At 40.5% G+C, this 27,459-nt stretch overlaps 1 protein-coding gene and 3 long non-coding RNA genes across 7 annotated transcripts in view; 3 read left to right on the forward strand and 1 right to left on the reverse strand.

Moving 5' to 3' along the window:
• Window positions 1-3,095: 3,095 nt before the first annotated feature.
• Window positions 3,096-5,717, reverse strand: LOC112252398. Its single transcript, XR_002953839.2, has 3 exons — window positions 5,475-5,717; window positions 5,180-5,389; window positions 3,096-5,057 (listed from the first exon to the last, which is right to left on the reverse strand). It is a non-coding gene; the product is annotated as an uncharacterized LOC112252398 (long non-coding RNA).
• A 242-nt stretch (window positions 5,718-5,959) lies between these two features.
• LOC112252399 lies at window positions 5,960-7,668 on the forward strand. Its single transcript, XR_002953840.2, has 3 exons — window positions 5,960-6,612; window positions 6,744-6,918; window positions 7,074-7,668. It is a non-coding gene; the product is annotated as an uncharacterized LOC112252399 (long non-coding RNA).
• A 193-nt stretch (window positions 7,669-7,861) lies between these two features.
• LOC112252401 lies at window positions 7,862-8,534 on the forward strand. Its single transcript, XR_002953841.2, has 2 exons — window positions 7,862-8,034; window positions 8,135-8,534. It is a non-coding gene; the product is annotated as an uncharacterized LOC112252401 (long non-coding RNA).
• Window positions 8,535-10,834: 2,300 nt separating this feature from the next.
• The window catches only part of LOC112252400 (transmembrane protein 266-like), a 77,985-nt gene continuing 61,360 nt past the window's right edge, over window positions 10,835-27,459 (forward strand). Inside the window, exons 1-3 of one of the 4 annotated variants that reach the window (XM_042323170.1) lie at window positions 10,835-11,046; window positions 18,138-18,306; window positions 20,165-20,264. In XM_042323170.1, coding sequence (XP_042179104.1) covers window positions 20,251-20,264 — 14 coding nt within the window. In that variant the 5' untranslated portion in view covers window positions 10,835-11,046; window positions 18,138-18,306; window positions 20,165-20,250. Of the gene's footprint in view, window positions 11,047-17,731; window positions 18,307-20,164; window positions 20,265-27,459 lie in introns of those variants that run through there. The other 3 variants (XM_042323171.1, XM_042323169.1, XM_042323172.1) reach the window with 3 other exon arrangements.

Raw genomic sequence — 27,459 nt, forward strand, 5'->3', positions numbered from 1 at the left:
TTACACATGTAATTGATCATATTTGTGGTAATAACGCTTGGTGTTTTATAGCTCATTTTAATTGAAATGTCATGCATTTGTAATGTGTTAATTCCAGGCCACATGCTGTGGCACTGGTCAGTGGATTATAACTGAACTAGTTGTATCCCAGGTGAGACTGCAAGGTGAAGATTAATTTGGAAGTCAAATTTAAAAGCTTATCTGTGTTTTGACTACAGTCCTGACGCCATGGACTGAAAGTGTAAACAAGCTAATTCAGAACAGAATACTAATGTTCTCTAGGTGCTGACAGGAACCATGTGCTGGCTTTTGACCTCTGAGAAAGTACTTTGTCACCCTAGGGGACTGGGTAATCAACTAAATGTAAGGGTTGTATTCCCCTGCTCAGACGTAGCATGCATCAACCAATGGTTGCGTACCACGTCAACTGTGTCAGCGACTGACACATTGCAAATGTGGTAGTTAACTGATATGTAAAATACCTATCCAGGTGTTGTAATGCAGCGTTCAAGACTGGGAACTCGGAATCTCCGACTTCAGTGCGCTCAAGACAACTGGGAACTCGGGGGGGAAAAAAACAAGCTCCGACTGAGATCAGTGGGTCATCAGTCGTTCTAGTCCCTTTTTTATGGACACTACATTTTGCATTCCTTTTCAGATAGAACTAACAGTTGTCATGCTGGTAATTTCTTGTAGTTTATGGTAATTCAATGTGAACAGTTGTGAGGTGTGCCATTGCAGTATGGTTGTGGCAGGCTGTCATGTTTTTGTCAGAATTGGTCATTAAAGTACTTCAATTAGGCCTGAACCTTCTTGTGATGGGATAAAGATCAGTCATTTTGGTCAGGAAGTTGGTCAACCGTTGTTTGCCAGTGCTGTGATAAGATATTGTATAAAGTAATACATTTGAAAAATGTATCTGCACTATATGTTTGTTAGCCAGCAAGAAAGTTTTCAAATTAACTGCCAATATGCCAACATTCCATTCAAACATTGCAGTTAATCTACAGCCATACACTGGCTGAAATCAATTGATGACAGGACTTAGACAAGTAAAAAATGCAACAAGTACTGATATTGTGTCATACAACAGCACTCACAGCTTTCCAATAAATAAAAAGAGACATTTATGGTTTGTTTACAAATATTCTTATAGGCTATGTATACAGACAATCGGTATAAAATGGGTATAAACTGTATAATTATACAGGATTATTTAATGTGCCTTTATAAAGTGGTTCATCCATTGCAAATGTGTGGTTAGCCACAAGATTGCATTAAAGTCTGGGGGGCATGCAAGAGACAAAGGAAGGACCCGGAGAGATGGCATCCCTCAAGGGAAGAAAGACATTTTTATGTGGAAAATTGGAAGATTTTCACAAGGAGTGAAGATTGATGTGAGCCGTAAGCCATACTGAGTTCTGGAGGTGAAAAGGAAGTGAATGAGGGAGTTAAGCCGAGCTTGGAATCGAGCCCGAGCTTGGAATCGATGATAAAGAAGAATCTGGTCCAGTAGGAGTGACATTTTTGGAGAAAGTGGATCCCTGCCTTTTGGCAGATACATTTGTGGTTTTAGGGTGGGTGGGAAAGGACGAATGAAGGTAACCTGTACTGGACTTATATTTATTTGTGTTTCTTCTGCCCAGAGGAAGCGGGTGCTCTGTCTCATTTAATCTGGGTCAAGATCTGTTTCTTGCTTTGCACTTAGGAATAGGGCACCATTGAAAGGAGTGATTTCTGGGGTAGCGTTAAGTGTAGAGGTGGAGTAATTGAAGATGAAGATTCCTGGTGTTTGTGAAGCCTGTCATTTGGTGCGACGCATACCCGGTGATGAGCTTGGTGAAACAGAGGAGTCACTATCAGTCTGTTTGAGTTTTGAGTCTATTTTACCTCACAAAGTCATGTTAGGATATATAAATTGTCCTGTTAGAGCTTGGGTGCCGAATCCACTCCGATGTTTCAGGTGCAACGTTTATGGTCATGTTGCAGCAGTGTGTAGAGGGCGGAGAATCTTAGATGTGGTAAGTCTGCAGAAGGGCATGTATTGTTGTGATCTCTCTTGCCATGATGTGTTTTGTCCTATGTTTTTAGTTTATGTTTAATCCCCTATCCCCGCAGGAGACCTTTTGATAGGCCGTCATTGTAAATAATCATTTGTTCTTAACTGAATTGCATAGTTAAATAAAGGTTTAAAAAAATATATATAAAAAAATAATTAGATTGTGTGGTTTTGGTGGATAAAGTAGTGTGTGTCAACTGTAGGGGTGCCGATGTTGCTGGGGATCGGAAGTGTCCGGTGCGAGAGAGGCAGATTGAGGTGACCAGAGACATAATTGTGCAGAATGTTTCGTAATCTGAGGCAGTGAAGAAAGAAGAAGAGGAAGCATCAAGGTTGAGGGATCCTGAGAGGATCCCTTTGAGTAGTAGATCTGTGCCAGCACAGAGGGATAGGGCAACAACTAAAATATGCTTCAGTAAGGTTGGCTTCTTGGCGTTCATATCAATGTTCAGCAGAACTTCATCAAAGAAAATATATGTTGTGGTGACTGCTGCAGAGAAGTATTTGGGTATATGAGGTTTGATTTCTGAAGAGTTGCAGTGTGTGTTCAGTGGTGGTGTCCTGTCCTCCCAGGCCATTGGCATGGTGCAGGAGCAGATAGGGTCAAAGTAGTGGAATGGGGTACCTTAACTTTTTTTATTTCCCCCTTTTTCCCATTTTGTATCACAAAGTGTAAGGGATTGATATTATAGATCAGTTAGGGGGAGGTAATGCAACATATTGGATGCCAAGCGCCATTAAACCCCAAAGAAGAAGAAGAACCGCATAGTATATCTCTGCTCCCAATTAATGTGGTCTGATGAAAGCAGGTGTCTCAGGAAATGTTGCAAACTCAATTCGATTGTATTGGTTTTCTACGGGGAAACAAACTTCAGTCAGCTAATAGCCAAGAGAAAAGTGTTACATTGTTATCATGTCGCGGTTACCATAGGCCGACTTGCCATTTAATCGATTTTGTTCCGAGTGTAAAGATTGCCGTGCGGTGATCATGTGCTCTTATTATTTTTTATTTTTAGGGTTGTAGATCAGCTTTCATATTCCATAGATTGTGGCTTTTATCAATGTAATTTTCTGCATAATTTCCAACCCACCATTTTTTGTTTTTAAGCCCTGGATTTCTAGCAGCTTGATATTATTGTTGGATCTGATTTTTTAATTTAGTTGGTCATAATAAATAGATATGCTGATAGTGGGCAACCTTGTTTAACTTCTCTTTACAGTTTAATGCTTTCTGGGCCTGTTTCACAGACAAAGTTTAAGCCTAGTCCCAGACTAAAATGCCTGTTTGAGCTATCTTAACTCAAGTCTGTGCATGTTGCTTTATTTTAAAATAGTCGTAGATTTATCCAGTTCTGGATTAAACAAAGCCGATTGCAAGAGGGAGGATAAGAGCTACTCTTACTAAATTTAAGCTTAAATTAATCCTTCAAAGAGGCAGGCTTAACTTCTGCTTAGTACTGTTTGTGAGGGAGCATGGACTATTTGCAATATCTAAATGAAGAACAACATGCGCTACAGAGGCCAGCCAGATGAGTATTTGCGGATAGGAGTAATCCATTAAATTACTTTGGTGAAATAGTTTTTGAGACCACCTTCGTATGTACAAAGAAATTGCCTTGGAGATAATATCTTTGCTTGAGCCTAAACTTTCCTCTCTGTCTCATGGAGGAAGGCCTTTACCCAATTCTCTCCAAGTTCTGATCACACTGAGGTTTTTGGCATCTGGAATCTTTCATCGTGAAACTGGTGATTTGTGTGGTGCCAGTGAAGCAACTGTGTGTAGAATAGTTTAAAGTCTGCAGGGCCATTTGTGAACTGAGGAGTCTTTACATCAAGTTTTCTGACGCTCCTGGCCAAGCAAACAAAAATGGCAATTCTATGAATATGGGCACATCCCAGGAGTGATTGGCTGTATAGATGGATCTCATGTTCCCATCAAGTGTCCATCAACTCCTGATGCTGAGGAGTAACTCCTGATGCTGAGGAACCGTAAGAACTGTTTTTAAATCAATGTTCAGGGTGTATGCACTCCTAATTTAGAGTTTTCAAACATTGTTCCCCATTAGAAAGCTACAAATCACGATTCAAGGATTTTTCTCAATTCTTCATTGTCTGCTCAGTTTCAGAGAGGACAACATAGTGGACTACTACTTGGTGACAGTGGATATGGTCAGAGTAATTTTTTATTCACTCCATACATAAATCCCACAACAGCAGAGCAGCAAAGATACAACAGAGCTCATATCCGCACAAGAGGGTTAGTCAAGCGTATGTTTGGAGTATGGAAAAATCGATTCCAGTGTTTACACAATACACTTAGTTTCAAGCAAAGATGCTGCTGCAATGTGATCATTGCTACAGCTGTGCTGCACAACTACTTAAAGCAATATTGCTGTCCTGATCCTCTAATGGAAGATCAGGATCAAGCAGATGTGCCCATGGGGCTGAGGCAGGCAATGACCAACGAGGACTTGCACACAGTTCTTTTCACATTGCAGCACTTCAACTAGATGAGATGCATTTAAATATGGAATGTATTCGTTATGGCTTATTTTTGCTTTGATAATGTTTGTTCTGTACGACATTAAAATAGTGTGCAGCAAAATTAAATGGGTGACTAAACCAAGGCTGGTTTAACTGTCATTTGTGGTGATTAAAATACTCTCACTCATGAATATCCAAATGACAAAAAAAATATTTTTCACATATCATATTGTTCACCATGACTGGTAATCACGATGGTCTCATTACTGTATAATATCTCTCTCTTCCAACTTCATATCCAATTCAACTAAACTAATTCTCATTTCATGTTTTTCCTTCAGATATCTCATTTTAAGCTCATGAAATTCTCTGGCTAACTTTTCATAAATGGTCATCTTTTTTGTTCTCTGCTGAAAGGCGATGGCAGCATCTTCTCTAAGGGATGCTATAGCAGATGTGGAGGGTACACCCTCACTGTGCACTGGCTCTTCCAACCTGTTCTGATTCCTTTCCTCTGGAAAAAGAAGCACAAATAAATTCATATGGTTCTTAGAATGAAAGAAGAATAAACATTGACAGACAGTGGAATATATTTACCAAAGGAAGTAATCAATTTACTTTCCTTGGTATATGTACCATTTGTGCTCAGATCTTCATCTGAACTGTCCAAATGGTCATCATCTGGTATACCATCCAGAGGTTGCTGGTGCTCTATTATTCCAGACAGCAAGTCACTCGATTCATCAGTCTTGTCTTTTTTTTGGTGGTCCACCACCAGTAGTAAATCACTCTCTTCTGATCTCTGCATTCTCTTTTTAAAGCCAGTTTAAGGTTCTTCCACAGAGTCTATAAAAGGCAGATATCATTCAATACAAGTGATGTCACAAAAATATGAATATGAGAAATACTGATAATTATGAAGATATCTCACCTGAAGTTGTTGTAGTCTTTTGTTACATTTTCATTGAATTCACTGCAAAATGCAGGCCAACCACTCTTTATTTTGCTCAGTAGCAGTAGTATGGTCTTTACTTTCAATAACTGGTTTGACAAAATTTGTTTTAGTAGTGTTTTTTCATACTCACAAAAGTTTTTTGAACCAATTATTTTTAACCTCTGCAATTGTTTTGTCTCAAGATACATGTAATGGTGTTTTCTATTCCATTCTGGGTTTTTATGAGCACTATTAGACCAACAGCATGTGCTCATACTTAACCTAATCAGGCTTAACCCAGGTGTTCTCGTTTAGGTTTAGGCTACTTATCTTACTGCAGGTCTCCATAGTCTCCGACTAACTAAGCCAAATTTAAGCCACGCTCATGGAAGCTACTTAAATGGCCTAGTCTAACTAGTACACATTAAGGCCTACTCCTGGCTTAATCTAAAACCTGTCTGTGAAACTGGCCCTCTGAGAAGTAGTATTATTTACTATTTTACACGTGCTACTAGTCTTTGTTGACACCACAAACTCGCTGACTCCAGCTGTCAAAACAACAGGCCTTTGTCGTGTTAGAACAGAAAAAGGGAACATTTTCCGGACTTTCACATTGAGTAACTACTCTGTTTTACACTGTGAGCTCTCCAAATTGATTTCCCAGTCGCGTTCCAAAAATTCATCCACACAAAAGTACGTTGAGAGCTACGCAAATGAACCACTATCACATCCATTGTGTAGATTGTGTAGATCTAGGGTGCTTTCAAGACAACTGGGAACTTGGAAAACACTTGATCAAATCTTGACGTCAGTGATCTTCAGGTCGTCTCTTGTGTGAAGAGGACTTCAAGCAGACCGGAAGATATGGTGCTGCCATTCAAGTTATCAGACGTTGTTCAGCAGATAAAGGTACAGGTATTTTGAGTTTTTGGCATTGATTTTTAAAATCCTGAACTGCTAAAGTTTAATGTCATAACATTCAGCTAATTGGTGCATGCAACTCAACCTCAACATGCTCATTTTATCATTTGTCTGTCTCTGTCCATCACCTCTTTCTTGGTGGGACAGGATGAGGTTGGGGATCCAGGGCTGGTGTTCTGTGTGTCTGTGGCTGGCACTCATGTCCGGTGTGAAGGTTGGTGCAATGCAGTACTTTTAGGTTCACTGTAGTAGATGTGATATACTTCTCATATGTTCACAAATTAATACAATGCATAATGCTACTGTTTCAGACATGCTTCTAACTAACTGATGTCCATGTTGAAGGACTTGGCTATGCTGACTTGGAGAATTGTGTGCCGTGTGGCCCAGAAATGGTGCTGAGGATCGCCAGCATCAGTAAACCCCAAACTACAGTAGCAGCTGGAGGGGAAGCTGTACCTAGATGCCCCTGTCCAGAAATAAGTCCCTGAGTTCCCCTGAAAAACAGGTTAAGGGAGATGTAAGTTGAGTTCTTTAAGTTACATTAAAGATGCATTCTATCAAATTGGCATGATCATCTCACCTTGAACTCTCTTTTCCTACTAATGTCAATATTTGAATTATCAAAGTGTTGTGTCTTTCTTGAGGGTCTTTATTTGTTTATTTGATATCTAGGTGACTATAACCCTGCGGTTGATTCTCTCACCTGTGAGAGAAGTGGCATACGGCACTAGAAGGATGCTAATAAGTGAGGGAGGACATGGAGAAGGCCAAACAACTTTTGAAACTGCCTGGTAAAGAGGAAAAGGACTAATTTTATTACAAAGAGAACCCGAGGACAGCAGCACCATGTGCAAGGAAACCAAACAGGGCCAGAAGAAAAAATTATTTGAGTTAGAGGAATACTACCTGAAAGACAGCTTTGACTGTGTCATTCAAGCCTTTGCTCTTTTCCAGGACGATCCTCTCATTTTCAAACCTGGTAGGTACCATGTAAGAGTTATGGCTGTCAATCAAATCAACAAATTGAATCCTATGTGCATTTAAATGAATTGACAGGAAAGTAAACTTTCGCAGACGACACCATTCTACACCACACCACTAAACGCAGACGACACCATTCTGTATACTTCTGGCCCTTCTTTGGACACTGTGTTAATTAACTAACCTGAAGACGAGCTTTAATGCCATACATCTCTCCTTCCGTGGCCTCCAACTGCTCTTAAATGCAAGTAAAACTAAATGCATGCACTTCAACCGATCGCTGCCTGCACCTGCCCGCCCGCCCAGCATCACTACAGGCATGTCAGTGTTCTGCCATGGTCAGTGAAGAGCCCGAATCTCAATCCCATTGAGCACATCTGGGACCTGTTGGATCGGATGGTGAGGACTAGGGCCATTCCCCACAGAAATGTCTGGGAACTTGCAGATGCCTTGGTGGAAGAGAGGGGTGTCATCTCACAGCAAGAACTGGCAAATCTTGTGCAGTCCACGAGGAGGAGATGCACTGCAGTACTTAATGCAGCTGGTGCCCACACCAGATACTGACTGACCTTTGATTTGAACCCCCTCCCTCATGCAGTTGACAGTGAGAGGACTTTTCTTTCTTCTTTTGCTGAGTTTTTAACTGCTCAAGGTAATCTATCTCCACAGCATTATACATTCAGTGGTAATTTGGTGTAAGATCAGCTTGGCTTTTGAGTATTTTTACAGATGTTCTGCACATTCTGTTTCAGGTTTCATCATTGCAATAAGAAAGGATGCATAGTAAACTGCCCTTATGTGGATGTCTCCTATAAGTGGGCAGGAGGTGGCTTTCTCTCCGCTGTGGGAGATCTGCTCCTCTTTGGGAATGCTCTGCTCTACAACTACAAAGTGGCCTACCTGAAGGGTGGTGCAGACCTCCTGTCTGGCTTCCTCAAACCAGAGACGGCACAGGCTCTGTGGGCATGGTGGACAAGACAGGTCTGCTGGGATAAGGATGGGCTGTATGCGCAGAGCTGGCTGGTGGTGGAGAAGGATACTGCGATGTTTCCGATGGATGAATGATTTATCATCAGCACTCATTTGTATATTTGAAACTGCTTTTATACGTCTACCTTTTATTTTGTATTTATTATAAAAGACAATCTTCAACTTTGGTGTGTAATGTTAATGTAGTAATGTTGTAAAAATCTTGATTGATAATCACCTTTGTGCAATTGAGACTACCCACCACTAGGTGGCAGCAGTCTACTGCTTTTCTATAAATAGGAACCAGTGATTCCTGAAGTCACACGGTCAAGTGTATTTTCTAATTAGGTTGGACTTTTGCCCAATCCCCTCCCTCTCATCGGTTTCTGGGTCACAGAGAAGTGGTCGACTAGTCTTTCAATTTGTTAGTAGGTAAAAGGAAGACAGTCCACCCCTCCTCGATAGCTTCCTTTTGGCAAGGAAGCACAAGTGTAGCCTACTTCAGAAGTTTTGATATCTGCCACACCTCCAGCTGTGTGAAACCATGCACATGTTTAAAAACAATATGCTACTTATCCTTTTATCTGTAACTGTCTTGCACAGCAAACTTAATTTGTATTTATCACTTTACATACTTATTTTGGGATCCACCCCTGTCATTTGCCTGATGACACTCGAGTGGAGAAGGAGCTTCTAGGCTTGTTTGACATTGATGATGACAGCATGGTGACTGCCAACTGACTGATCTACAAATGACTTTGCATCATTAATAACCACTCATATTTGTAAATCAGTCAGTCTCAATTTACCCAGGATGCTTAACTGTTTTGATACTCTCAAACACGGCCTCTCATTTCATAGAAGCTCATTTTTATCCATGTTCACACTCCTGCTGCCACTCGATTAAGTTTGAACTTCTTTAAAAGGAGGCGAGAGAGGATGAATGAGAGAGGAAGCAGGAGTTAAGCTAATTTAATTAAGAAACGGCCAATATCTCAGTTGCATACTCCTCTCGCCTCATCTCCTCAAACCCATTGGAGGAGAAGGTCAGAGGGGCAGGACTTATGGATTTACTCATCCAATAGGTTTTGAGAAGGAGATGAGAGAGGATGCGAGGATAATGCAATTGAGATCTTCCGACAGTCTTTTCAATACTGATAAGTACCTCAATTGTTTAATCTACTTTCTCTACTTCAGCAAATCAATTGTAGGTCATGCTGGGTGGAAAGAGCAGTTTGCATTAGGTCTGTTCAAGTTGTTGGGGTCCTATCATGGATCGAAATGGAATTGACCCCAACCCCGGTTTCCCTCATTACTACCTGTCATTTAAAACTATATAAAACACCTCAGGGGCACAGTGGTAAATGGGGGTGGTCTTCTTGGGCCATGAATACATGACTCATAGTAGTTCATATGAGATGAGGGACCCTTAGCACAGTCTGTTGGTTGAAGTCTAACGTACATCTGAAATGGAACTGGTGACATTTATGGAGATTATATTATCTGAATTATCTATGATCCAGACTCATTGATGAACCTCCCATGAATGCCAGTACCTCAATGTAAACCATTGTATTTATAGCGGATATTACAATCCTTATAAGTCAATTACATTAGTTCAAAAGTCTTGATTGACATTGATTACTGAAGAAAACACAACGCCTTGTTTCCTCATACATGATTTATTATTGTGATTTGTGATATTGCAAATGATGTACACTTTCTGGTGTGTCTTTGTTGTATACATTCATTAAATAATACAAGCTTACTGTAACTAATTCTCACTTCACGTTTGACTTGAAATGAAAGTTTCACAAATATATGCATTATTCTACATTAAAAATAACTGTTCTAATTATCACCCCACTGTGCTCTAATCTATGGTATACCAGGCTCAAAGCAAACATTGTATTCCTTTGAATGAAGGCATCAGGTTTCACTCTTCCATTTTTTAAGCATGCATTCTGTGTCAGAGGAAAATAGCCACTGGCATGAAATGCATTGTAACAGGTTATAATCAGTCCTACGCCCAGTCACACAGACTGGAGAAAAAGTGGGTGACTGTGTGTCTACAGCAGCTCCAGCTTTTGATGGCCACTCAAACAGGCTTGAGATTTGATGCTTGATGCAAAATGTTTGTGGGTGGAGGTCTCCTCTGTCCTCCTGGTCCTTCGTAGCCGCATCTCTAGTGGCATCCAGACCCCAAACCATATCACGCCACCGTCCATGAAATCTTTTATTTGAAATCTTTTGTTATCCAAATAATATGCAACATGCCTCAATCTCTGGGCTCTACTCTCCAATACTGTTGTTCACTGTTTTTCTGCTGGTTCTTTGGTTTGGCCTTCCATACCCTAACAATAAAACAAATACAAGGAATGTCTCAGACCAACAGTAGAAGAAACTGTATCAGACCTGAAAGCACTATTCCTGCATACTTGTCTATTCATGAACCATGCTAAATTAATGTGCTTCTTACTTGCAGGTGTAGTAGATGACTACTGTGAACACGACTAGAATACGAAGACAATGATGACAACAGCAGCGATCAGTTCTGTCTCACCTGCATCGTGTGCAGTGATCAACAGCTGGTCCAGCTCACACCGACTGCCTTTGTAGTTTTCACTGCAGCTGAGGGAGAAGGAACAGCGTTATTCTCTAGCAAGCCTCCACCAGCTGAGAAACAAGAGCCATGGTAGGTCTACCTGGTCTGAGATAAAGTAAAACAAAAGCTAAAACACCATGCTGAAGTTCCCAGAACATACTTAGCTCATTGCTTCCTTAGCTCATCACTTTACACCTGCTTATGGCTGACAAACTATTAGTGACATTAGAGAATAGTGATGGGGGGGAGAGCATGAGAGCAACTTACACACAAGTAAGAGTGTCCATAAAAGGAATTTTTAAGCATGTTCCTCCATTCATACAGTAGGAAGTCTCTAACTCATTACATGAGTCATCATGGTCTACAAAAAAGACAGAATAGATAGATTTCAGAAACACTGACACATATAACACATACACGGGGCGGCAGCGTAGCCTAGTGGTTAGAGTGTTGGACTAGTAACCGGAAGGTTGCAAGTTCAAATCCCCGAGCTGACAAGGTACAAATCTGTCGTTCTTCCCCTGAACAGGCAGTTAACCCACCATTCCTAGACCGTCATTGAAAATAAGAATTTGTTCTTAACTGACTTGCCTAGTAAAATAAAGTTAAAAATACATATACATCATGTGGAAATTCTCAATATTCCTTCTCAAATGATTTTGCCAAACTATTTTACCTGCCATCATTTGATTTTTGTTCTATCCTGAAGAATGCGACATAGTTATTTTATATCCCCACCTAAGACAATGTACAATGTACAAAGGTAACAGCTCATTATTGTGTTGTTATGTGTTAACAACATTTAGACTACGTTACCCAGCAGGCTATGCGGAAGGCGGATGATTGAAGAATGCCTTGCATGGCTAAACATGGAGTTTTCTAGCTGAAGTATATGTTCATTAAAAGTAGTTAAACCTACGCCCCAGTTTGTCATTATATAAGGAACAAACCTAACAATTATGAATCTACATAGACAACAAGATAGGAAATAACCAGAAAACAGGCAAGATTCATGTTTTGTAATCATTCTACACAAAAACAAGGCATAACAGAAGTAAGCTGGTTGTGTGTCCTTAATCATATGAAGGTCTTATCACCTTTGCATGAAAATAATGAAGAGGTTTGTTGTTATTTGACCAATAGTATTGTTATGATCCTCTTCTTACCACCTCATAACATTCCAGTTTGTGTTAGGGTTAGTGCAGGTTTCTAAGGTGTCACAGAGGCAGACTGCTGAAAATAACTCTGACAACTGCTCTTTCTTGGACCTTAAAAGGCACTAATGTGGGCGTGTTCCTTTGAGCCAAGAAATGTTATGATAGCTGTTTGTCCACATTGTAAATGGAATGCTAAATGTTTGGATTATCTCTATTGATTCTGACTCATTTTGGTAGAATGCCTGATTGAGTGAAATGGGGTCGTTTTCAATGAGCGCCTCAGAATATAATATTCCCAACATAGAGTAGGTAAACAAAGGCTTTTATGAGCCACTAGTGGAAATGATAGATCATTTTACAACATTGACCTTTCAATAAGAGAATGTGCATTGGTTGTTTACTTTCATACAGACAATAGGTGTCTGCAGACACTGTAATGTAATGATACAGGAAGGCATTAGCTTGTCAAAGCCAAGTAAATATGATTGCATCACAAAATCCATCCACAGGTGGGAAAGGGGATACCTAGTCAGTTGCACAACTGAATGCATTCAACCAAAATGTGTCTTTCGTATTTAACCCAAAACCTTCTGAATCAGAGAGATGTGGGGGGCTGCCTTAGTCGACATCATAGGCACCAAGGGAGCATTTGTTGTTGGGGGTTAACTGCTTGCTCAAGTGCAGAACGGCAGATTTTTCCACCTTGCTGACTTGGGGATTCGAACCAGCGACGTTTCAGCTACCTGTTGTCTGTGTGATTGCAACATGGCTTTACATAAATAACCTATGGGTTTCGAGAGACAATGGAATGACTGCTAGGCTGAGAGGGAATTGGAGCAAACAATGCAAGTATGACTGGAATCGTGGCAACTTTGCTTTGCTCTGGGCGTCTTAATGACATTCCTCCTGCCTCAACACTTCCGGCATGCTTGTAAACATTGTTCTGTGGACTTTTTCAAAACCGTTAGCATGTTAACTCATCAGTTTTTATTATACCTAGCAAACTTTCCCAGAACATTAGCTAAGATTCCCATTAAGTTCTAGTTAGTTTTTTATCTAACATTAGGATGATAACCTTCAGAGATGTTTTAATTTTTGATATGTATTTATTTTTTAACCCTTTTTCTCCCCAATTTCGTGAAATCCAATTGCGATCCAATTACGATCTTGTCTCATCACTGCAACACCCCAACAGGCTTGGGAGAGGCGATGGTCGAGTCATGCGTCATTCGAAAAACATGACCGGCCAAACTGCGCTTCTTAACACCCGTCCGCTTAACCTGGAAGCCAGCTGCACCAATATGTCAGAGGGAACACCATTCAAATAACAATCAAAGTCAGCCTGCAGGTGCCCATCCTGCAACAAGAAGTTGCTAAAGTGCGATGAGCCAAGTACAGCCCCCCCCAACCAAACCCTCCCCTAACCCGGACTATGCTGGTCACGCCCGGTTGTGACACAGCCTCGGATCGAACCCGGGTCTGTAGTGACGCCTCAAGCACTGCAAAGCTGTGCCTTAGACCGGTGCCACTAGAGAGGCCTCAGAGAATGTTTTTGATGAAAATCTATTTGGAATGTTCTCCTAAAAGTCACTAAAATGTTGTGCACAACATCTGTAACAACCACCATATAACATTCCCCAAAAGTTTGTATGTTTGTATAAAACACTTGACTGATGTTGCAAGAACGTTCCTATAACACATTTCATCCTTAAGAGTCTATGCCGTGGGTTCATACCAAGATTGTCATACCAAGAATCATTCAGCTATTTGATTTAGAATTGTAGGACCCCTTTAGGTATTAAACAAATCAATGGAGGCTGCTGAGGGGATGACGGCTCATATTAATGGCTGGAATGGAGTAAATGGAAGGGTATCAAACACATCAAATATGTGGTTTCCATGTGGTTGATACCATTCTATTGACTCCATTCCAGCCATGAATATGAGCCGTCCTCCCCTCGGCAGCCTCCACCAAAACATACAGTTGAAGTCGGAAGTTTACATACACTTAGGTTTGAGTCATTAAATCTCCTTTTTCAACCACTCTATACATTTCTTGTCAACAAACTATGGTTTTGGCAAGTCGGTTAGGACATCTACTTTGTGCATGATACAAGTCATTTTTCCAACAATTGTTTACAGACAGATTATTTCACATATAATTCAATGTATCACAATTCCAGTGGGTCAGAAGTTTACATACATTAAGTTTACTGTGCCTTTAACCAGCTTGGAAAATTCCAGAAAATGATGTCATGGCTTTAGAAACTTCTGATAGGCTAATTGACATAATTTGAGTCAATTGGAGATGTACCTGTGGATGTACTTCAAGGCCTACTTTCAAACTCAGTGCCTCTTTGCTTGATATCATGGGAAAATCAAAAGAAATCAGCAAAGACCTCAGAAAATAATTGTAGACCTCCACAAGTCTGGTTCATCCTTAGGAGCAATTTCCAAATACCTGAATGTACCATGTTCATCTATACAAACAATAGTATGCAAGTATAAATACCATGGGACCACGCACCTGTCATACTGCCCAGGAAGGAGACGCATTCTGTCTCCTAGAGATGAACGTACTTTAGTGCGAAAAGTGCAAATCAATCCCAGAACAACAGCAAAGGACCTTGTGAAGATGCTGGAGGAAACAGGTACAAAAGTATCTATATCCACAGTAAAACGAGTCCTATATCGACATAACCTGAAAGGCCGCTCAGCAAGGAAGAAGCCACTGCTCCAAAACCACCATAAAAAAGCCAGACTACAGTTTGCAACTGCACATGGGGACAAAGATCATACTTTTTGGAGAAATGTCCTCTGGTCTGATGAAACATAAATAGAGCTGTTTGGCCATAATGACCATCGTTATGTTTGGAGGAAAAAGGGGGAGGCTTACAAGCCGACCGAAGAACACCATCCCAACCATGAAGCACGGGGGTGGCAGCATCATGTTGTGGGGGTGCTTTGCTACTGGAGGGACTGGTGCACTTCACAAAATAGATGGCATCATGAGGCAGGAAAATTATGTGGCTATATTGAAGCAACATCTCAAGACATCAGTCAGGAAGTTAAAGCTTGGTCACAAGTGGGTCTTCCTAATGGACAATGACCTCAAGCATACTTCCAAAGTGGTGGTAAAAGGGCTTAAAGACAACAAAGCCAAGGTATTGGAGTGGCCATCACAAAGCCCTGACCTCAATCCTATAGAAAATTTGTCGGCAGAACTGAAAAAGTGTGTGTGAGCACTTCCATGATTTTTTAAATGGTACCGGCTCCTTTCAGAAGATTCCTATGAAGCGGAAAAAACCATTGTGTTCGTTAAAGTCTTGTCTTTCCATTGAGTTGTCATATTAGTTGGTAGGCCCAACCGTTCGGATGCTACAGGTGTTTATGTGAGAAGACCGATTTTCGGCATGTCTCATGGTCTGCAACACCGCTATAGCTCGGCCACCTTCAACCGCAGAAGCGTAATGCCATCATTGGCGGATGTTGATGGGGATTTTTGTATTATGCTACTTAGTTCGTTTCTATGACGTTCATAGCATATTTGTTTTAGGTTTAACACAATATTCCATTGATGTTCACGCAATATACATTTTACCTTGTCTTGGAAGTGCTCAGAACATTTCAATAAATACAGTGCCTTGCGAAAGTATTCGGCCCCCTTGAACTTTGCGACCTTTTGCCACATTTCAGGCTTCAAACATAAAGATATAAAACTGTATTTTTTTGTGAAGAATCAACAACAAGTGGAACACAATCATGAAGTGGAACGACATTTATTGGATATTTCAATTTTTTTTAACAAATCAAAAACTGAAAAATTGGGCGTGCAAAATTATTCAGCCCCCTTAAGTTAATACATTGTACTTTTTCCACCACTGCCCACAACTTAATGAAACATTCTGGGAACCTTTAAAGAACAGACAAAATGTGTTCTGGGAATTTTCGTGTACTACCAGGTGAAGGTTATTTTGCATCCTGAAATAAACATTGTGGACAGTTTTTGTATTTTGGGAACATCTTTTGTGATGTCCTCACAATGTTCGAATCAGACTGTTCTCACAACCTAATGAAACATTCTGGGAACTTCTAAAGATTAGATGAAATGTGTTCTAAGAATGTTCTTGCAAAATCAGGCAAATGTTTTATACAAACATTCTATAATCATCAGCTCGTCTAAACTGTTTTTGTGTTATGAGAACAGTAGCCGCGACCCAAAAAATGTTCTGCTAAACTTCCCAGAAACAATTTTGGTTTGCTGGGTAGCCAGCCTTGGAGGTCCAATGAAATACTATTGATATATTGTCACATTGATCAAATAACCCATATGCTATGTTGAAAAACACCATAAGAGAGTGCTCATCTTGTAAAATGCATGTTGTTGAGAGGTTGACTGTCAGGTCAAACACCAAACACTGAGTGTACAAAATATTAAGAACAGCTTCCTAATATTGAGTTGCCCTCCCCCCACCCCGGTTTCAAAAGCGTTCCAGGGGAATGCTGGTCCATGTTGACTCCAACGCTTCCCACAGTTGTGCCAAGTTGGCTGGATGTCCTTTGGGTGGTGGACCATTCTTGATACACACGGGAAACTGTTGAGCATGAAAAACCCAGCAGCGTTGCAGTTCGTGACACGGTGTGCCTGGCACCTACTAGCACACTCCGTTCAAAGGCACTTCAATCTTTTGTCTTGCCCATTCACCCTCTGAATGGCACACATTCACAATTCATGCTTCAATTGTCTCAAGGCTTAAAAATCCTTTTTTAACCTGTCTCCTTCCCTTCATCTACACTGATTGAAGTAGATTTAACAAGTGACATAAATAAGTCAGGGATAAGTGCAAAGTATTGTAATCATAATTACTATGTAATGTTTAAATAGGCCTACTACTTTTTGAAACTACAAGATTGCCTAAATGTCAGTCGTGTAGCATAATCTGAGGAACCTATAGCTAACCTATATCTAGATCTATGAAGGTTCTGTGAAATTTGGGGATTAATCTTTTACTGCAGTGGGCTAAATCAAGGTCATAAGAGTGTTTCTACGGAAGTCTTAAACAAATCTACTTTGAAACAAAAGTATGTATCTCACACATGGTTATAGGCTTAAGAAAATAAGATACTTGTACCATGTCAGATATAGAGTTGAAATGTTTTCCATTTATTTTCAGTTTGCATTCCAATATTACACTTTATATACATCACAGAAGACTGAAATATAACAAAACTGTTTGACATAGAAACGCTAGATTTTCGGCTGTTTAAAAAAAAATTGAGGGGGGGGGAATAGGAAAAACATTCCACCCATGGGGACACTAGGTTATTTGACTGCAGGAAAGGGATGTATACCTGGTTTAGAATATTTTTGTGAAGTGACACAGAGTTGATGGAGGTGCATGCCAAAATGCTGAATTTTGGCACTTTTGCGAGCCTTTATTTACATAGAAAATCGAATTTATTGAATTCTCCATGTGGTCTACATTTCATATAACTATTTTTTTCAATTCAATATTGGTGCACAAGTTTCACGTAAAATATCAAAGGGACGCAAAAGTCACCAATTTCATGGAAAGACCTAGTGACATGCGTCAAAGTAGCCTTTGACCATCCAGGAACTGGAACCGTATGCCGTCCTGCTGTCACTGCGATGTTATCGCGAGGAACACTGATGATGCTTTTGCGGGTGGGTGGCATGAAAAAGCTCTTTATGAAAGCCATAAAAACGTCACATTTCATTGTGAGATATAGTTCGTTGCTTCGCATCTGTGGATGACGCTGGATCACAATTTCAGCACCTGGACAGTTCCTGGTCATTAACCTATACTGGACACATGGAGTCCATAACGTGTTTATGGGGAAACCCTGTGAGCAGGCGCGATTTGTGCACTAGATTGGCCTCCTTCCGTTACAAAGATGCCAGTATCTGAATATGTGGATCGTGGTGAACATTTAATAGCACCTTCGTGAAGGATGAGGCTTGCAGTAAGGATCGGGCTTTTTCGTTGTGCCCTGTATTCTAAGCAGCAGCACGGGTACTTGGCCAATGCAAATCTGGAGAGGATTGCAGCAGCCTACTCCCAGCAAGAACCGAGCCTCGCTCACACTGATCATCGACAAGGGAGACATTACCATCATCATTAGGAGGGCATGGGAGTCACGACCATACTTTCAACAATGTAGAGCATTAAAGGTATGTTTATTTGTCAGAATATCATATTTATTAATTATTTCGATACTTCCTGCCTGTGACTTTCACTGTTTCATCTATTCCTTCACCTTTTCTTTTATTGGCGTCTTAATGACCACAATGATTGTCATATTCGAGCTGTGTTTTTTTTATTGCACTATTGATGGCTTTGCTACATTTTCAGGAAAACACCTAATATAGCCTACCTCTTATAGTAGCTACCGTGTAGTACCAACCTATATATCTTTTTGTTCCACGTGCTTTGAACCAGAATAACAGTCATTGTAGAAAGCTATCCAAGGCCTTGTGTGTGAAGAATAATGGAGACATACTAGCCTTTATCTGTTTAGCAGGGATCAATGTTGACAAGTCTTTGAGGTAGAACCCTGTGTTTATTGGGGGGACTTCGAATGTAGGATACATCTTGGATTCTGACTGAGGAGGTGGATACTGAAATGTAGACAGAAGGCTGTAACTGAGAATATTGGGAAGTGAAGGGATTGGACGATATGAAATGGTTGCCTTGATGTATGTCATAACCTGTGCCTACCGTTAAAAAAAATCAAGTTATTATTGCCTTTACTGTATGTTGGAGAACAACATGGATATATGGCAACAGTTCATTTACAGCCTGATAGATATTTTATTTTGATGATGAGTATAGAGGTGTGTAAGTATTTACTCAAGTCTTGGAATTGATGGATGTTTTATTCAATATATATTCTACCTGTTTCCCGGAGCTTACCTTAAATAACTACCTTGTCTGATGGGTTGTCAAGTCCTTGACCTATGGCCACATCCATTATTAGGAGCTGGGATTGACTGGTTTCTTTAAAAAGAAGAAATCCTGCATACAGTAACTGCAATGCTTAGCCTATGCTATTGCCTGTGCTGTGACCACATTTCCTATAGGTGCCAGTTGTGTGCATTATTTTGTCTTGGGTATAGCATTGATGCAATATTACATTCTAGCCCTTGATTGACCTGCATTTATTTATATTGAATACATTCTTCTCTTCTCTGCTGTGCTGGACTACATTCTGTTCTGCTATAGCTCCAAATACTGACTCCTCATCACATCAGCTCATGTGTCTGAAGGTTTTTCCTTTGCCCTGACTTTATACAACACTCTGCAAATTAACCTCTCCTCACCGCCCGGCATTTAAATGATTGATGCTTTGAATAAACAACCTCTACAGTGCATGCTGCTTACTGATATGTGTTTATATTGCTGCTGACAACTTTATCAGACTTTTTAAAAGTGACGCACTAGCGCATTGAGCATCAGTTTGTACCTGCAATGTGGGGAATGCAGCTGTCTGTGCAGTGATATCCCTTTTCAAAGACTAGGGGATTGTGATTATGTGTGAGTGAAGCCTATGTACCTGGTTGCTCTTCTCTTGTGTGTAGTCTGTGGAAAGCTGCTGGAATGGACTGTAATTTAAATTAACTTTTCAATGGTTCTATTTCCTATGGCAAAAAAAGAAGCTCTCATCCTGCCTTACTTGTTATTCAAGTGATGTGATGTTTTTGAGCCCCTGGTGCAGAGTTAAATCTGTCGCTACCAGAGGACTCACAGAGCAGAGTATATACTGTAGGAGAATGTTTATGTTCAGATTAATTTATTGTTTTCACGCTATTCAGATGAATATAGAGTCTTTCATCTGTAGTTTATATGGACAATCTTCGTTGTTTTAGGTGAATTCATAAAACAGTTAATGAACATGACATTCAAAACAAATGTTAAATAGTTTAAAGTATAATGAACAGGTTTTCATATATGAGATGCGCTGTTGTCAGAATGTGAATAGTTATGGAGAGACTATGAATAACTTCCTTGTTTTCTAACCTTTCTCCACAGGTGTGATATGAGCCAAGTCTCTAATCTCTGTTGAAATCAGGAGTAACAATCGTGTCGACATCCATTCACAGAAACAATACAGCAACATGAGCAAGCCCCAGTAAGTAAAACATCAACTTAACAAATTAACTCTGATGTCCCTATCTGTTTAACACATCATAACCTCTCACTATATTGTCATGTGTTTTGCGCATTTTACCATGAGTGCCCGCTATGAAGAAACACAGATTTTGCGATGGAACACCCAGCAAGCCTCAGCTGATTATGAGAACAGCCTCTTTGTATTTCCTCATGCATTTCCAGTCAAGGACTTTGAGCCTGAGCAGCAGGGGAGCTGAGTTTGCCTTAGCTAGGCACTCCAAGAGAACGACCACCAGTCGCCAGACTGCCTCTGCTGCAATCTCTTAGCGTGCAAGAGGGGTGTTCACTTTTCATCTTCTCTTAATAATAATTACTCTCTGTGTGGGACCCAAGATATCCCATGCATCCTGATGACAGCCCTGGTTATGGCCAAGTAAGGGGAGGGAGATGGTGGGTGAGGTGGAGGGAAATGGGGGGTGAAGTGCAAGGGAAGATGAAAACACTGTGGGACAATATACTGGCCAGTGGGCGACAAACAGAATTGTGATATGTTTTCTGGTTAACACTGAGGCGTGAATTAATGCAGTCGGTCCTCAGCGACACCCTGGTGAAATGACAGATGGGATATCCTTGTGTGGTGTGATCACGTCTGCGGAGCTGTTTTCACCACTGTTCTTTTCATTCTACACTACTTTAAATGATCTCTCCCTCTCTGTGGTGTATTTCTGCTCACACTAAGAATAGTTGCTACTCAAGATTGAACCTCCCTGTAAGTGGACAGATATCATATATTTAACATTTAGTTTAAATTTGAACATGTTAATGTTGTAAAAGCTTTGATTGATTGATGCAAAGCGGTGAAGAAAATGTACTGACAAAAAGAAGAAAGAACTGCATTGCCTTTTCGAGCTTCATTCAATAACATAATTTTCCACATTCAATTACATTGAATAAACTAGCTGTAGGCTCTTCTCATTGCAGATGGTTTATGCTAGTATACTGATAAGTATACTGTAGCAATAGTGGTTGGTGCAGGGTTTCCCAAACTAAGACTTCGGAACACCAAGGGGAGCACATTTTGTTTTTTTTGCCCTAGCGCTACACAGCTGATTCAAATAATCATCACCAACTAATCATCAACATTCAGGGAGTATGCTACACACCATGACGAGTCAGCTAACAGGTCAGCTAACGTTTACTGTAACTAACTTCTGTGGTCACGTGAGTCTCTGCCACAGAGCAGTTAATCACTCTATTTCGATTCTATGTCTCAATCCTGTCTCATTACAAGAAAATGTGCTGATGAGCAGTTTGCCGTTTTAGCACAATATATACAGTCAGCTCACATATGGGAAGTTTAAATCTCCTACAGATGATGTTACATGATATTACATAACATTATGGGTGGCAGGTAGCCTAGCAGTTAAGAGCATTGGGCCAGTAATGTAACGGTCGCTGGTTCGAATCCCTGAGCTGACTAGGTGAAAAGTCTGTAGATGTGCCCTTGAGCAAGGCACCTAACCCTAAACCCTCCTGTAAATTGCTCTGGATGAGTACAAAAATGTATGCATGTTTTCCTGGCAGATGTATCCAGGGATTGTAACCATAAGTTCCATGGGGCATTTACTGAAGCAACAAGGCAACTACGACCAAAAAACATTAGTCATAAATACAGCACCAGTGTTAATACTATGATTTAAAGCCATTTAATTGTGTCTTAATAACTTAGTGAGTTCATCTTCCTAAGAATCCACACAGCTTCTCAAAACATAGGTTCCCAAGAAGGTTGAGTTTTAAACTAACAGACTATCTTCACATTATAGTATTTGTTACTGCATATTGTCCATTGAATAGTATGTTACATATGTAATGCCATGTTAAACCATGTATAAGAAACATTTACTGACTTGTTGGAAAGATGGCGGTGCCATGTTGAAAGTCTTCATTAAGGCCATTCTACTGCCATTGTTTGTCTATGAAGATTGCATGGCTGCGACCCAATTTTATACACTTGTCAGCAACAGGTGTGGCTGAACTAGCCAAATCCACTAATTTGAAGGGGTGTCCAAATACTTTTGCATAAGTAGTGTATGTACAGTACCAGTCAAAAGTTTGGACACCTAGTCATTCAAGGGTTTTTCTTTATTTTTACTATTTTCTACATTGTAGATAACAGTGAACACATCAAAACTATGTAATAACTCATATGGAATCATCTAGTAACCAAAAAAGTGTTAAACAAATGTTATATTTATATTCTTCAAAGTAGAAACCCTTTGCCTTGATGACAGCTTTGCACACTCTTGGTATTTTCTCAACCAGCTTCATGAGGAATGAGTTTCCAACAGTCTTGAAGGAGTTCCCACATATGCTGAGCACTAGTTGGTTGCTTTTCCTTCAATCTGCATTCCAACTCATCCCAAACCATCTCAATTGGGTTGAGGTCAGATGATTGTGAAGGCCAAGTCATCTGATGCAGCACTCCATCACTCTCCTTTTTGTTTTTGGTCAAAAGCCCTTACACCGCCTGGAGGTGTGTTTTGGATCATTGTCCTGTTGGAAAAACAAATGATAGTCCCACTAAGAGCAACCAGATGGGACGGCATATCGCTGCTGAATGCTGTGGTAGCCTTGCTTGTTAAGTGTGCCTTGAATTCTAAATAAATCACAGACAGTGTCACCAGCAAAGCACCCCCACACCATCACATCTCCGTGCTTCACAGTGGGAACGACACGTGGGGAGATCATCTGTTCACATGCTGTGCGTCTCACAAAGACACGGCGGTTGGAACCAAAACTCTCAAATTTGGACTCATAAGACAAAGGACAGATTTTCACCGGTCTAATGTCGATTCCTCATGTTTCTTGGCCCAAGCAAGTCTCTTCTTCTTATTGGTATCCTTTAGTAAAGGTTTCTTTGCAGCAATTCAACCATGAAAGCCTGATTCCTCTAAACACTGATTCCTCTAAACAGTTGATGTTGAGCTGTGTCTGTTACTTAAACTCAGCGAAGCATTTATTTGGGCTGAAATCTGAGGTACAGTTAACTAATGAACTTCCTCTGTAGCAGAGGTAATTCTGGGTCTTCCATTCCTGTGGCGGTCCTTATGAAAGCCAGTTTCATCATAGCGCTTGATGGTTTTTGCGACTGCACTTCAAGAATTGTTTAAATTTCTTGAAATGTTCCGCATTGACTGACCTTCATGTCTTAAAGTAATGATGGACTGTCATTTCTCTTTGCTTATTTGAGCTGTTCTTGCCATAATATGAACTTGGTCTTTTACCAAATAGGGCTGTCTTCTGTATACCACACCTACCTTGTCACAGCACAACTGATTGGCTCAAACGTATTAAGAAGGAACGTAATTCCACAAATGAACTTTTAACAAGGCACAACTGTTAATTGAAATACATTCCAGGTGACTACCTCATGAACCTGGTTGAGAGAATGCCAAGAGTGTTCAAACCTGTCATCAAGGCAAAGGGTGGCTACTTTGAAGAATCTCTTGTTTTGGTTACTACATGATTCCATGTGTGTTATTTCATAGTTTACACGTTTTCACTATTATTCTACAATGTAGAAAATAGTGCAAATAAAGAAAAACTCTGGAATGAGATGGTGTGTCCAAACTTTTGACTGGTACGGTATATATACTACTGTTCAAAGGTTTGGGGTCACTTAGAAATGTCCTTGTTTTTGAAAGAAAAGCACATTTTCTGTCCATTAAAATAACATCAAATTGATCAGAAATACAGTGTAGACATTGTTAATGTTGTAAATGACTATTGTAGCTGGAAACGGCAGATTTTTTATGGAATATCTACGTAGGTGTACAGAGGCCCATTATCAGTAATCATGACTGCTGTGTTCCAATGGCACGTCGTGTTAGCTAATCCAAGTTTATACTTTTAAAAGGCTAATTGATCATAAGAAAACCTTTTTTCAATTATGTTAGCACAGCTGAAAACTGTTGTTCTGATTAAAGTAGCAATAAAACTGGCATTCTTTAGACTAGTTGAGTATCTGGAGCATCAGCATTTGTGTGTTCGATTACAGGCTCAAACTGGCCAGAAACAAAGCACTTTCTTCTGAAACTCATCTGTCTATTCTTGTTCTGAGAAATGAAGGCTATTCCATGTAAGAAATTGCCAAGAAACTGAAGATCTCGTTCAACGATGTGTACTACTCCTTTCACAATACAGCGCAAACTGGCCCTAACCAGAATAGAAAGAGGTGTGGGAGGCCCCAGTGCACAACTGACCAAGAGGACAAGTACATTAGAGTGTCTAGTTTGAGAAACAGATGCCTCACAAGTCCTCAACTGGCAGCTACATTACATAGTACCTGCAAAACACCAGTCACAAGGTCAACAGTGAAGAGGCGACTCCGGAATACTGGCCTTCTAGTCAGAGTTGCAAAGAAAAAGCCATATCTCAGGCTGGCAAATAAAAAGAAAAGATTAAGATGGGCAAAAGAACACAGACACTGGACAGAGGAAGATTGGAAAAAAGTGTTATGGACAGACGCATCTCAGTTTGAGGTGTTCGGATCACAAAGAAGAACATTTGTGAGACGCAGAAAAAATGAAAATATGCTGGAGGAGTGTTGACGCCATCTGTCAAGCATGGTGGAGCCAATATGATGGTCTGGGGTTGCTTTGGTGGTGGTAAAGTGGGATATTTGTACAAGGTAAAAGGGACCTTGAAGAAGGAAGGCTATCACTCCATTTTACAACAACATGCCATACCCTGTGGACGGCGCTTAATTGGAGCCAATTTCCTGCTACAACAGGACAATGACCCAAAGCACAGCTCCAAACTATGCAAGAACTATTTAGAGAAGAAGCAGCCAGCTGGTATTCTGTCTATAATGCAGTGGCCAGCACAGTCACCGGATCTCAAACCTATTGACCTGTTGTGGGAGCAGCTTGACCGTATGGTACGTAAGAAGTGCCCATCAAACCAATCCAACTTGTGTGAGTTGCTTCAGGAAGCATGGGGTGAAATCTCTTCAGATTACCTCAACAAATTGACAACTAGAATGCCAAAGGTCTGCAAGGCTGTAATTGCTGCAAATGGAGGATTTCTGACGAAAGCAAAGTTTGAAGGACACAATTATTATTTCAATTAAAAACCATTATTTATAACCTTGTCAACATCTTGACTATATTTTTCATTTTGCAACTCATTTCATGTATGTTTTCAATGAAAACAAGGACATTTCTAAGTGACCCCAAACTTTTGAACAGTAGTGTAATTCAGTAAAATTGTGTTTACAGAGGCTGTTCAATTTCATGTAGAAATACACCCTCTGCACGCCAAAAAGATACAGCTGTTCATTTCCCCAGATCTGGTGGAGCCAATGTGATGGTCTGGGGTTGCTTTGGTGGTGGTAAAGTGGGAGATTTGTACAGGGTAAAAGGGACCTTGAAGAAGGAAGGCTATCACTCCAGCTGTTCATTTGGAAGCACTAATGAAATGCAGACTAATGCATTCTTGTGTAAGAAAGGGGTGACTCAAAACTGCAATCCTACTTGAAAGTGTTTTAAAATAGGAATAGTGTAATTATACAGTGAAATTTTGTTCAGAAAATGCACCAAAATCGAATTATACCTATTGTCTGCACTCAACTTAACTGCCCAATGACCTCCTCTGACATTCCTCTTCTGAACAAATACTTTCCCATAAACCACATACAGTATATTCAGAAAGTATTCAGAATCCATTGATTTTGTTACGTTACAACCTTATTCTACAATTAATTCAATATATATTTTTTCTCATCAATCTGCACACAAGACAAGGGTCGTTGTCCTGTTGGAAGGTGAATCTTCGCCCCAGTCTGATGTCCTGAGAGCTCTGGAGCAGGTTTTCATCAAGGATCTCTCTGTACGTTGCTCCGTTCATCTTTCCATTGACCCTGACTAGTCTCCCAGTCCCCGCCCCTGACAAATATGCCCACAGCATGATGCTGCCACTACCATGCTTCACCATAGGGATTGTGCCAGGTTTCCTCCAGACATGACACTTGTCATTCGGGCCAAAGTCTTCAATCTTGGCTCTAGGAAGAATCTTTGTCATTCCAAATTTCTTCCGTTTAAGAATGATGGAGGCCACTGTGTTCTTGGGGACCTTCCATGCTGCAGACATTTTTTTGGTACCCTTCCCCAGATCTGTGCCTCGACACAATCCTTTTCATATTTTGTTGCCTTACAACCTGGAATTAAAATTGATTTCTTGTGGGATTGCATCATTTGATTTGCATAACATGTCTACCACTTTGAAGATGCAAAATGTTTTGGGGGTTGACACAAACAGGAAATAAGACACTGTGGAGATGCCGTTCTCGGGGTGATGAGAGGTGTTGGGTTTGCACCAGACATAGCGTTTTCCTTGATGGCCAAAAAGCTACATTTTAGTCTCATCTAACCAGAGTACCTTCTTCCATATGTTTGGGGAGTCTCCCACATGTCTTTTGGCAAACACCAAACCTGTTTGCTTATTTTTTTCTTAAGCAATGGCTTTTTTCTGGCCACTCTTCCGTAAAGCCCAGCTCTGTGGAGTGTACAGCTTAAAGTGGTCCTATGGACAGATACTTCAATTTCCGCTGCAGATCTTTGCAGCTCCTTCAGGGTTATCTTTGGTCTCTTTGTTGCCTTTCTGATTAATGCCCTCCTTGCCTGGTCTGTGAGTTTTGGTGGGCGGCCCTCTCTTGGCAGGTTTGCTGTGGTGCCATATTCTTTACATTTTTTAATAATGGATTTAATGGTGCTCCGTGGGATGTTCAAAGTTTCGGATATTTTTTTATAACTGATCTGTACTTCTCCACAACTTTGTCCCTGGCCTGTTTGGAGAGCTCCTTGGTCTTCATGGTGCCGCTTGCTTGGTGGTGCCCCTTGCTTGGTGGTGCCCCTTCCTTAGTGGTGTTGCAGACTCTGTGGCCTTTCAGAACAGGTGTATATCTACTGAGATCATGTGACAGATCATGTGACACTTAGATTGCACACAGGTGGACTTTATTTGAGTAATTATGTGACTTCTGAAGGTAATTGGTTGCACCAGATCTTATTTAGGGGTTCCATAGCAAAGGGGTGAATATATATGCATACACCACTTTTCTGTTTTTTATATTTTTAGAACGATTTGAAACAAGTTATTTTTTTCATTTCACTTCAACAATTTGGACTTTTTTTACGTCCATGTATGTCCATTAC

Source organism: Oncorhynchus tshawytscha, linkage group LG06 (assembly GCF_018296145.1).
Source record: "Oncorhynchus tshawytscha isolate Ot180627B linkage group LG06, Otsh_v2.0, whole genome shotgun sequence".
Classification (NCBI taxonomy): domain Eukaryota; kingdom Metazoa; phylum Chordata; class Actinopteri; order Salmoniformes; family Salmonidae; genus Oncorhynchus; species Oncorhynchus tshawytscha.